The sequence below is a fragment of the Eublepharis macularius genome, chromosome 1, assembly GCF_028583425.1.
Source record: "Eublepharis macularius isolate TG4126 chromosome 1, MPM_Emac_v1.0, whole genome shotgun sequence".
Lineage (NCBI taxonomy): Eukaryota > Metazoa > Chordata > Lepidosauria > Squamata > Eublepharidae > Eublepharis > Eublepharis macularius.
The window spans coordinates 153,927,891-153,941,089 of record NC_072790.1 but is presented as its reverse complement, the minus strand read 5'-3'; the positions used below and the strand labels follow the sequence as shown (position 1 = coordinate 153,941,089).

The 13,199-nt window shown below is 42.5% G+C and overlaps 1 protein-coding gene across 1 annotated transcript in view; it reads right to left on the bottom strand.

Annotated features, from left to right (window-relative positions):
* Positions 1 to 12,096, bottom strand: part of FMN2 (formin 2) — a 354,893-nt gene extending 342,797 nt beyond the window's left edge. The window contains exon 1 of the mRNA XM_054972122.1: positions 10,551 to 12,096. Within this exon, the coding sequence (XP_054828097.1) occupies positions 10,551 to 12,096 (1,546 nt within the window). The remainder of the gene's footprint in view (positions 1 to 10,550) is intronic.
* Between the last annotated feature and the right edge of the window lie 1,103 nt (positions 12,097 to 13,199).

Sequence of the window (13,199 nt, the reverse complement as noted above, 5' to 3'; positions counted from 1 at the left end):
TGTTTGCTTGTTTATTCTGTCACTGGTGCCACAGTGTATTGAATGTCTAATGTCTAACCTGCTGTATTCTCTCAGTAGCCATGTTCTTTTCATATTATAACTGTTATTCCTCCAGCCAGGATGGGCCTCATGTTATCTCACAGAACTATGCATCTCTGAGCTAGAAAAGACCTTGGAGACTTCAGACGCTTGCCTTTGTTACTTTGCCCAGATGCTGGGAATTCAGTATTGTGTATTCACTGCTTAGCCATAACTATAATGGGTTCTCCCAGAACCAGTGTAACTCTGCGCACCAAAATGTAACCGTTGCTGGAACGCAGGAAAACTCAAGTATAATATTGACCTGTTGTTTTGAATAGTCACTTCTACCAAGCTCTGTGTTGGAGTTCAGACCTGAACTGTAAAATCCTGAATAAAGCCTTTTCTATTGGAACCAATGTGTGTTCACTGGAGAGGGACTGAGGGATCTACCTGCCAGGAACTGACAGGTGGACTTGCCCTAAAGCAAAAAAAAATTTGGTCACAAATTCTTATGATAATACAAAAAAAGTTGAAGATCAATATACAGTTTAAACCAGAAGCCTTTGGGACTAATGGATAAACAGTTGGAAAATAAACATATCTTATTTCTGTATATGACCATTGCAGCTAGGCTTTTATATACACAAAAATAGAAAAGTACACTATTGCCTTCAACTGAGGACTAGATTGTGAAAACGATGGAGTTAGCAGAGATAGCTAAACTTACAGCCCTGATCAGAGATAAAACATTGTCTACCTTTACGGTTAAATGCAACCCCCTTATTGATTTTCTGTGGGGGATGAGAAAAAATGAATTGATGATTTGTGGTTTTGTTTTCTAAGAAGATAAATTTGGGAAAAATAAATAGAAGGAGGGCAGTATTGAAAAGGTAAATTTTGGGGATATTAAAACTAAAAGTACGTTTGTTAAAATATGCTAAGTGATATAGAGAAAAATGGAAAATGAAACGTATTATTTTCAATCTTTGTTCTTCTTTCTCTCTCTGCATTCTTTTTTCTTTACTTTCTTCTTCTGTTTGTCTGCCCTTTTTACTGGGCTTTTAATCCTATTAATAAAATAAAAAGTATTCCTGAAAAAAAATCAAATATATGAGACACCTACTTGAGTTGTAGGCACATTTAAAATTGCATGTAGTACGGCCCAGGAGCACACCTCAGGAGGCATGTTCCCCCCCCACCAACCACGTAAGCGGGGGCAGAGGTGGAGGATGGGAGCGAGGGATCCCCTGCCCTCAGTGGGGGACTGACAATCCTAAAGTCTGGCTATACTATGACAAAAATAACATTCTTATGAACCGTAATTTTATTTTGTGCTGAGGTATAGGCTTCTGTTGCCCCTGAATTCCAGAAAGAAGGTTTCAGGATTTTTTTCATTGTTTTCATTCACCAATCTGTATTTTCACAAATCTCAGAGACCAGCTCGATCTAGGCATAACTTCTGTGGCAGAGTTTCTACCTCTTAACATGGAAAAAGTGTAAAATAGATAGAATCTAGTCCTCCTGTGTGGTTCTTGATCACCACATGAGTTATAACTCCCTCACCGCAAGAATGTGCCCTAGTTGCCATTGAAGCCAGCTTGGATTCTTTTAGATGCCAACATAGCCCCAGAAAAAATGCAAGTTTTAAACCAATTTGGGAGATTCTGTTCCAGGAGTGGAAAGCTTCCTCAGACAGTGTATGCAGTAGACTCTGAGGTAGCCAGGATTCTCCAGCTATATCTTGATGGAATATCTATCCAAATAGGGGAGGGACATGCAAGCAGCCTATGCCCTAGAGTTATAACATGGGTGAGTCTGAAGCCTTCTAATTGCTTATTTTATTAATTATTTCTCCCCAATGGATATCCAAAGCAGTGTACAACAATGTTCTCCCCTCCTGTTTTATCCTCACAATAACCACCCAAGTGTAATAATGTTTACTTGATCCTACTCAGTAAGATGTCTTGTGTAGAAAGACTCTATGAGATGGGTCCAAGATCACTCAGCAAACTTTCATGGCTACTTGGGATTAGGGTTGCCTTGTCCCTATACCCTCCTGGCTGGAGGAGGGGGGATCTGGCACTTATCTCATGCCAGCAATGTGTTGTCCTTCACATGTGCGCTTTGTGCATGAGCTCTCTGACATTTGTGGAGGTGAAGTTGTCATGCTTGCCACAGGAGCATTCCTGAGCTCTACGTGGGGCCTATTCAGCCCATTTGTGTCCAAATTCAGGCCCAAATGAAGTTCAGGAGTGCTTCTGCAGCCAGCATAACAATGTCATTTCCAGGAGTTAAACTGTCATACCCCCTTGGACCACATGCACCATGCATGTTCCTGGGGTTCCTGCTGGTGGCAGGCAAACTCCAGGGGATTGCCACCTCCCGCCAATCACTGGCAGATTGGTGGGCAAGGGAGCAAACCTTCAGGAGTTTGACCGCTACTGGTGGGCACCCGGGAACTCTACTGGGGATTTGAACCTGGGTCTCCCAAATCCCAATCCAAAATACTACCCAGTAGCTAAGGTAGTAACTAAGGTGTATCATGAAGGCTTTCCCCACTGGGCCCCCTGGTTCCCTGCCTCTTGTAGCCTATAGATTCTAAGTGACTTTATCCTATCAGCATCAACGTTCTGGTAGCCATTTTTTAAAAGTTTATCCAGGGCTGCAGAAATGGGGGTAAAAGGGTACATTATAGAATAATGTGTGGCTCTATTTCAAAAACATAGAGAACATGTTTTATGAATATATCTAATTCCACATACACACACCCAACTGACTGAAAAGCCATACGGAATATTATCCAGGACAAAACCACAGCAAACCTTGCCACCGAACTTTGTCACTTCGTACTCACTCACAATTACTTCGAATTTGGTGACAACTTATATCTACAGGTTAATGGCACAGCCATGGGCACACGCATGGCACCACAATATGCTAACATATTCATGGCGGACTTAGAGCAACGCTTCCTCAGCTCCCATACACTGGAACCACTACTATACTTAAGATTCCTGGATGACATCTTCATCATTTGGACCCATGGGAAGGAAGCCCTTGAGAGATTTCATCAGGACTTCAATAACTTTCACCCTACTATCAACCTAAGCCTGGACCACTCTACACAACAGGTACACTTCCTGGACACCACTGTACAACTACATAATGGACGAATAAATACCACCTTATACCGGAAACCAACAGACTGATACTCATATCTACATGCCTCCAGCTTCCACCCTAAACATACCACTCGGTCTATTGTCTACAGCCAAGCCTTACGTTACAACCGTATCTGCTCCAATGCTCTCGACCGAGACTCACACTTAAGAGATTTACAACAAGCATTTTTGGGACTACAGTACCCACCAAATGAAGTGAAGGAACAAATTAACAGGGCCAGACTAGTACCCAGAAACAGTCTGCTCCAGGACAAACCTAAAGGAACTAATAACAGAACACCACTGGTTGTCACCTATAGCTCCCAGCTCAAACCCATCCAACGTATCATCAGTGAGCTACAACCCATCCTGGAAAATGATACCTCACTCTCAGAAGCCCTGGGTGGAAGACCTTTCCTTGCCTACAGACAGCCCCCCAATCTTAAACGACTTCTCACTTACAATCATGAATCGGCCAGCAGAGTCACCAGCACAGGGACCAGGCCCTGCAACAGACCCAGATGCCAGCTCTGCCCCTATATCTACCCGGGGAATACAATTACAGGACCCAATGGCATCAACTACACTGTCTCTGGCTCTTACAGCTGCTCATCCTCCAATCTGATATATGCCCTCATGTGCCAACAATGTCCTTCTGCTCTGTATATTGGACAAACCAGCCAACCTCTACGCAAAAGAATAAATGGACACAAATCTGACATTAGAAATGGAAACGTCCAAAAACCAGTGGGAGAACACTTCAATCTACCAGGACATTCCACCAAAGACTTAAAGGTCGCTGTGGTTCAACAGAAACCTTTCAAAAACAAAATCCAACGGGAGGCTGCTGAATTGGAATTCATATGCAAATTTGACTCTGTCAAGCTGGGACTGAATAGAGACTATGAATGGTTATCACATTACCACAGGTAACAGATTCTCTTTACAGAGGCGTGATCTGGGGGAGCCCAGTGACGCCTGGTGTGGGCTTTCGGGGACCACAGTTCTCTTTGTCAGATGCAACAGGCAGGGAGAGCTGTGGTTACCGAAGGCTTATACTACATAGGAATTGGATACCTTCACTGCTACAAACTGACTGCACACCAAAAGGAGATGTTTACATTTCCAAGCAAAGGAATGTTTTGATTGCCTCTATGCTAATTGCATTCTGTCTTCTTGTGATTTATGCCCCCTTCTCTCTCTTTCCCCCTCCTCTTCTGTATCTGCCCAGTTTTGATCAGGCATCTGATGAAGAGAACTTGATTCTCGAAAGCTTATGCTATAATAAAATTGGTTAGTCTTAAAGGTGCTACTGGACTCTTTTTGTTTTTGCTACTACAGACTAACATGGCTAACTCCTCTGGATCTATGACTGAAAAGGAAGTTCTTTCATTTCATACAATACAGTTTACTTTTCTGAAACCACACAGAGGAAGACCAGCTTGCTTTCAGAAACTGCTACTGCTCAAGCTCTCATGAGAAGGGTACTCAAGCATATACTGAACAATATAATAAGTCTCAAGTTTCAAACTTGATTTACAGAGATGTGCAAAACAGCAATACTATTTACTGCAGGGTAAGGACGCTTGCTGCAAAAGCAATCTGCTTCTTTCCCAATTACAGTGAGTTAACGGCTGGAGGAAAACAGGAAAACAAAGTCTAAGGAAAGAAAAGGAAGATACTTAAAGAGAGGCATTCATTGTTTTTTAAAATTGAGGAGGGGAGCTTGGGTCTTATCATAACAATAGCAAGTCTAGCAAAGTCAGCAGGCGCTTTTAAAAATGCTATGCATAATTGTGAGAGAGACAGTTGGGCAGACCAAAGGCTTTTTAAGTGAGAAAGGGGGTTAACAAATCCTATATATAAGTTATAGATTATAGTTCCTCTCCCTTAAGCCTATCACCTCAGAGATATGTGCAAGATTAAATCTGAACAAGACTCCTAGTTATTTTTATTCTATTCTCTTTGTATAGGGAGGGAGAATGTGTGTGTGTGTGTCTGTGTTTCCCAACCCTCTCATGACAGGAGAATCTGAGGCAGTAGAAAAGAGCAATAGTCCAGTAGCACCCATAAGACTAATAAAATTTGTGGTAGGGTATGAGCTTTCATGAGTCACAGCTTACTTCTTCAGAAATTGCATCTGAGGCAGTTTACTTCACAGCAAGAGGAAAACTGCCTGCTTTGCCTTTTGCTGTCCTCCTTTACTAATATGCTTTCTGATGAAAGAAATCAAGCCAAAAGAGGTGTCTCACACACATATGCAACACCAAGCCTCCTCTGTGGTCAGGTAAATCTGATCTCTCAGCATCAAGAGTGATTGAGAAACAAACTAGACATTACAACAGCCACAGGGATGACCCGTGGCCACTGGCATCATTTAAGAGAAGAATTTGGTCATTTAAAAATGCTGCTAGGCCCCTCCCCAGCTGTTTCAGCACCCCCTTTATAGCATTTTTAAAGAGCAAAATTCTTTTCTAAAATGGTGGCAAAAGGTCGGATCTGTGAATGCTGTAATGTCTAGTTTGGCCCTGAATGGTCCTATCACACCAACACAAGTAGAAAGCATTGGGAAGCACCTAGCCTTCTGCAGTGGTTGACTAAAGGTGACCAAGCCAGAGAGTCTGCAGTTATTGATCAAAGATGACCAAGCCAGAGAGTCTGCAGGCAACCTCCTTTGTGGTAGTATGTGGAGAGAGACTGTACTCCCACATGATGCTTAATTTGTTTAAGGTATGCTTTGAAGCACACCGACATTTCTTTTATGGTGCGATTACTGGCAGTGGCAACTATGTTAACTGGTTGCAGCAAACACAGCATGGGATCTAATGGCTTCTTAAAAACGAAGTCTGACTGTAGCATAAGCTTTGTGAGCTACAGCCCACTTCACCAGAAGCATGGAGTGAAAGCTCAGCCTATAAAGTGTATAGACATGGTAGAGAGAAAAAAATATGACTGATGGGGTAAAAGGACCATGAAATGCAAGAGGTATGATCTGTGATTTACCATTATTGCTGCTCTATTTTCAGTCATAATGGTTCTCAAGTTGGTTTACAATAAAAACAAACAATTCACAATTAAAATGGTAACACAGATCAGTTCTGGGAAAAGAGGTAGTACAGGAACATATGCATGTGATGATTCAATCCTTTCGCTCCAACCCTCTAGATATTCTGGTGGTAGCTCCTTCCTGCTGCAATAGGCCAGTTGCTATGCCAGGGAAAATAGCTGCCTTTTCCCTTTGAAAGATGCTGGTTAAGAGAGTTTTGCAGCATCAGGTGCTGAAGGCAAGAAGGCAACTTAAGAAAGGGAAGTTATCATTGCCTGGTTGCCAAGGACAACATGGCCCAAGTACTGTATGGCAGTTGCAAAGACACTGAATTTGTTTGCATTTCAGGGACATTTTAATCCAGTGTCCACAATTCCCAACCCCCACTCTCTGCCTGTGTGTGTGTGTGTGTGTGCCTGCAGACTGAGACTGGATTCTAGACCGCAAAGACTTATACTACAAGACACTGGTTATTTTTAAAAGAGTTATAAGCAGCATTAAGATCTATTCTAAACACAAACACTAAAATTTTAAATCTGCAATATGGATTCTAGTCTTAACTGAATGCTATGATTGTTGAGAAATATATTGCTCAAGTTTTATTATCCCAGATCCATCTTATGGCCTTGATCTGAGGCTAATTAAATCCAGAGACTGGAGCTATGAATAGACGAGACAGATTTTCCTACACACCTGAAAAATACTCTCGGTTTGCAGAAAAATCTGAAATCTTAAAAAAAACACACACAAAACACCTTGGAAGGTTTAAAAAACCCAAAATGATAGAAGAAGCTCCTGTAACTTTAACCAGATGCCCTCAGTGGATGTTTCTAGGGAACTATAACAGCTTAGTCAGTATTCCAGGCTTGGTTTTTATCAATAATAAAGCAGTGGGGTGGGGGGGGGGTTTGTCCTTTGAGAGAGGATTCTTTGAGGTCAGGCTCACAAGCAACCACCAGGCAAATTGCTGGTATCACATGATTTGCGTGACACTCCCAGGCCTGGCTGCTTGCTACTGTGCAACAGCAGCCCCCCAAGCCAGTGCAGTGTAGTGGTTAGAATTTCAGAGTAGGAGCCGAGAGACCCAGGTTCAAATCATCACTCTCCTGTGGAAGCTCACTGGGTGATTTCGACTCAGTCACACACTCTTAGCTTAACTTTCCACACAAGGTTGTAAGGATAACATGGAGGCAAATGATGTAAGCTGCTTTGGATCCCCATTGTGGAAAAGGCAGTATATAAATGAAGTAAATTAATAAATATATATGAAAGGTGGGGGAGAGATAAAAGATGAGTCGTTCAGTTGGTTTCAAAGAGAGAAGGACAAACGGAAAAGTGAGGATATGGAGGTTGCCAGGAGGAGGGGAAGAGGAACTGGTGTGAGAAGGGGATACAGGAAAAAGTGAAGAACCTCCCATAGGTCCTTGAAGGATTTCCACCATGCAACTGGTCCCCACTCAATTGGAACCATGCAACAGGGAGAGAGGTTGCCAGAAAGGAGGGGGAAAGGTGAAGACCGGTGGGGGGGGGGGAAAGAGAACATGCTAGAGGGAGGGAAAAACGAGATGCCCCTCCCAGTCTTTGTGGTCCCCACTTATTGATTCTATTTCGCAACTTTAAGAAGTTACAGTAATATAAATTAAATTTAACACGTCCAACTGATTTTGTAGCAGTGCTTCTGTTGTATTACCCTGCCAGAGATTAATAATTGATCGTGATTTGAAGGGAGCACATCTGTGCACATAAGCTATTGAATCTACAATATTGTGCTATCTATTCCATTTTTGAGAGTGAAAATCAGAATTTATCTCATTTCAATCTTCCTCTAAGAAGTTCAGGGCAGCATACAGGGGACTCTCTCATTTTATCTCACAATAACCAGGAAGGCAGTGTGGTGTAATGGTCAGACTACAGGAATCATATTTCTGTTTGCCATGAAACTGACTGGGTGACCTGAGGCCAATCATTCTCTTTCAGCCTAACCTATCTCATAGCATTGTTTGGAAGCTTAAAAGGAGAACAGAACCCTTTGTTTTGGAAGGAAGGGCTTAATAAAAATGTGCTAAAATGAAGACAAACAGAAATGGAATGTTGGACTTAGGAGTCATGACTAGACATTGGCACGAACAGAAAAAATGAACATGGTGTTCATTGTTCGTTGCCATCCATGAACAATGAACACTGACAAACATGATCCTGTCACAAACATGTTCATTGTTCGTGGGGGCCAGCAGGCTCTCCTCCCTACTGCACCACTTCCAGAAACCCTACCTGAGCAGGCATCAGGAAATGTACCAATAGTAAATAATAGCTTGGCCCCAGAGCCTGGCAGCAGCCCTGGAACTTGAAGGGGTAGATCCCTACCACACCACTCCCAGAAACCCTACCTGAGCAGGCAGCAGGGAAGGTACCAATAATAAATAATAGCTTAGCCCCAGAGCCTGGCAGTGGCCCTCGAACCTGAAGAGGTAGATCCCTATCCCACCACACAAAGAAAACTCAAGCTCCAATGCACTCACTCTGTCTCTCTAACAGCAGCTGTCTCTCCCTGAAAGCCAGAACTGGGAGCCCCCCTTCCCCCTGGTCTTTTCCTTTTGTAACAAATTTGGAGCTCCAGTCCACACTTGGAAGGAAGACCTGCCTATCAAGCTAAATTGGGCTTAGATTGGGGTTTCCAGGGCAACAGCAGGAGTTCAGACAGAGTTCAGACAATGCCTGCCTAAGTTGCCAAGGGAATTGATTGCAGGTGCCAGACTGTCTGGCTTGATGAACATCAACGAATGAGGATTGCAATGACCACCTGTTCGTTAGAATGGGGCCTCACGAACAGCTTGTTCGCGAACAGCAGATTGGGCTGTTTGTGGGTTTTTTTAGTTCGTATTGCTATTCATGCCGATGTTTAATCATGACCTGCCCAAGGCCATCCAGATGGATTTATGACTGAGAAGGAATTTGAACATAGGTCTTCCTAGTACAACATTCCATGCATTACACCATACCTTTAAAGTCCATGAGACTCCTTCAACAAAACCCAAATTGCAGCCTAAATTAGTAACTTTGGTCAAAGTGAACTTGAGGCAACCAAATTGTTTTCTCAGGCTCCATTTTCTTTTGGGCATTAACAACATTTTTTGAAGTTAATGTTTCAACTTAACAAAAGAATTGAATTTAGGAAATTGCTTAAAGCTTTGTTTTGTGCACAGCTTGTCAAGTTGTTTTCTTCAGTAACTACATCTATCTCCATCATATTCATGACCACTCAGAAAAGCAAACACATTATTCAAACCACTTGTTTTTACTGCAGCAAAAGTCTCTGCCAACTAAATAATACTAGAGGGGTAAAAAGTGAGAATTAGACAGGGTTACAGTCCTGAATATCTCAACCAATGCATTGTGGCCCACTGAAGCAGTGAGGAATATATGGTCTTATGGAAAAGCTGCCCCCACACTCTCCCCCCTAGTCCAATGATCAGCCCAACCAACCCACAAGCAAGTTGTTTCACAGTAGCAGCAGTGAGCAGCACAGGATAGCAGAAGGCTTCTAGTAGGCCAGAAAGTGACTATTTCTAGCCTACCAGATATTGCTACACTAAGAAATCTGGATTCTTCGACTCCCACTCCAGTCATCAATAACTGATCCTGTACCACACATAGTTGCATTTTGGTAAGGAAATTAAACAGAATATAAATTGACAAACACTTCACAATGGAAAGGAGGCTATAAATAAATGGAAAAACTATATATAAAATGATCAACTGAGAGTCACCATGTTCTCACAGACAAAACACTGGGCTTCAGTTTCACAGTAACAGATTCACACATGCACTGTGGACAACTCACTATGCTTCAGAAGGAGATAGTGTTTATAATATGAAAATTATTATGGGCCACTTAGCATATTGCATACAATTCCCCCATTGATAATAAAAAATGCTCTAACATCAAGTGGTATACACAATTATTCTATGACACACTGGGTACATAAAACTTCCACATATATATTTTGCTGGGTTTTATACATACAACTAACTGAAAACAGAATATTTTACACATTCCAAATCAGAAGCATGCTAAGAACTTTCAATACACCCCAGTTAATGAGATTCTAAACAAATATTGCAAACTTATCTAAGCATTCATTTCCAATGAAGTCACACAACAACCCACATGCATAAGTATTCAAATATTTGGAGAGTTTGAGAGTATCAATGAGAATGTAATTGGATATTAACTAAGACAGAGAGGATGTATTACCTCCACTACCACAGACACCTGTTTTCTATACTTGAGCTCCCAGCAACTGTTTGTTGACATCACTCACCTCTGAACACATTGGGGAAAGCGTCACTAGAAGGTATCATCCCTGAGATCTTTCTTGAGTGATTCAAAGGCATTCTCTCTCCTTGAAAGCCATCTCTACTCTGCCTGTACTCCAAGAAGTCTGCTGAGCCTGACTTCTGGGCTATTTCACCTTTATGATCTGAAATTTCCTCTGTCCAGTCTGCTGAGCGGCTGAACGTACCAGCCAAACTGGCTGACCTCTGCTTCTTGGTTGATTCATTCTCTTTTCGGTGAGAAGACTCACGCCTCCTTTTAAAAAGTGGGCTCTGGGATGGGGATAGAGAAGGTGAGTGGTTTGGAGAACTCAACTGCCTTGTGGTGGTTTTGATATAGCATGGGTTTATCAGAGGATAAGGCTTAAAACATTTGGAACTATGCACAGGACTGCTTGGGATGTCCTTAGAAGAAAAAGTACCATTTTTCATCTCAGTAGAAAATCCATTCTCCAGTTCCTCTCTGCTTATTGACACACTAGATTTCCTTTCTTTGGCTCCATCAACCTGATCGTGCCCCACATCTGCAATATTATCCTCTGTTTCTGAACATGCAGATTCAACAGCTATTACTTCAGTCTCTGACTTTTCTACTGGGGATGGAAAATTAAATACAGAACTGCCTAAGAGTGTCCCATTTTCAGTCACTGCAGCATTTAATAGGACAAAATCTTTTACTTCACCATCAGATTGCTCCCGCTTCTCTGGCAATTGCCTGTGTTCCTCCATCTCAAATACACTACTGCAGGGATAGCCCATGTCATTTGCCTCTTCTTTCACTTCCCGTTCCGTATCACAAGTGGGGATATATCCTGTAATTTCCGATTTTGCTGAGACAGCTTGCTCAGTATCTGGACTGCTGTCTTTGTCGCTGCTTAGTGAAAGAAACCTTTCAAAATCTAAGGGGGTTGCTTGAGAATTAGCCATGTGTAGGTCCATTGTTTTGGTGCCATGCCGCTCAGTTCCAATGTTAATTGCCCCCTGCTGCTGCTGCTGCAGTTGCAGTCTAATAGCCTGCTGGATATCAGAAAGCAAATCCTCTTGTTCAGTGGCTGAATGGAAACTGTATATATCCGTATCCGAGCCGGAGCTGGTCCTTTGTCCATCCTGGGGCTCAGAAGCAGCTGGACGCGTTTCATTTGTAATCTCAAAATGTTCCACATCTGTGTCTGACAGCCCCCCTTCATCTGCAGAAATGCTTATATCCGGAGTTTTGGTGAGAATCGAATGAGCGCTGTCCAGCTCTCCTGTTTGCGAGGCCTGGCTTTCTAAAACATCCTCTCTCGAGCTGCTGTTTCCATCTTTAGCCTTGGACAGATTTTTTCTGATCCTCAGATTAGAAAATACAGACGCTCTGGTCTCTGACTTCCCCTTCTTTTTGCCAGATTCACTCCCTTTTCCATGCCTCCCCAGTCCCTTTTTGCTTCCTGCTCCCTTCTTTGTGCCCTCCGCATCCCTGGGCCCAGAAGCATCCTCACTTCCTTCATGCACATCACCTGCATTCCTCTTCTGCTTTCCATCCTGGTTCCCCATATTGTTTAGCAATCCTGCTACGTCAGAAATCAAGCCATGCCGCTCGGCTTCATTCAGCTGGCCTGGCAATGGAAGCCTCTCGAGTAATCCAGGCTTGTTTTCAAGCGGCGGTGATGCAAGTGGAGCAAAGGCTTGCTCTGCCTCTCTCCCAGCTGCTTGAACTGCCTTTTTGCATAATGTGCTGCTAGCATAGGACTCCTCTGGGACATGCTCAGTAGAGCACCAAGAACTGCAGACAGCTCCTTCCAATGGTAGCTCATGGCACCGTTGCCTTTTCAGACTCAGCCTGCTACACTCCCGGCTATCTCTGATAGATGTGAATAATAATTCCTTGACTACAGAGACTTTTGTATGCACTGACTGAAATTCTTGCATTGTAAGCTCCGGGAAAATCAGTCTGTCATCACATGTCTTACATTTCAGGATCTCAAAAGTTCAGGTTCTGGAGTGAAGGGGAGTAGGGAGAAGAAGAAAAAAGTTAAACTTGAACTTCCAGTAATTGCATCCTGATTATTCACAGGAGAAAATAGCAGCTCTTAAGCTTTGGATCACAATGATTAGGCTGCTTTAATAATTCACATTTTGCTAAAGCATAATGTTATCACAGTTGTGCAAATTCTACATGCTCTATGCTACATATTTAAGTTCACGCATGAAGTTCTACAGGGAAGTGATGCTGTAATATATACACACACACCACCACCACCACCACAACAACAGCAACACACTCTCTCTTGCTCTCACACTCACAGATTCCTAGCAGAAAGGGTTAAAGGTTAATGATGTTACAGACAATTCAGCATACTGATCTACATGAAACAAGTCATTTGTATTCTGAGGAGGTACAAATAAGGGTAATCCTCAAAGGGATTAAGTTCATCAAAATTCAGCACACACTCATTGTTTCCTTTTTAAATAAAGAACATTGGGTACCATAAACAAAAGGGGAAGGGAAAAGAAAGAAACCATCATTAGGAAAATGCAAATCTAAAGCAAGCTGTGCTACTTCTAAATATCCGTATATAATATATATGCCACTTTTAGCATACCATACATTTGGTTAAGTACATTTGTTTATACTTATAATAGGGGTTTCTGCATAA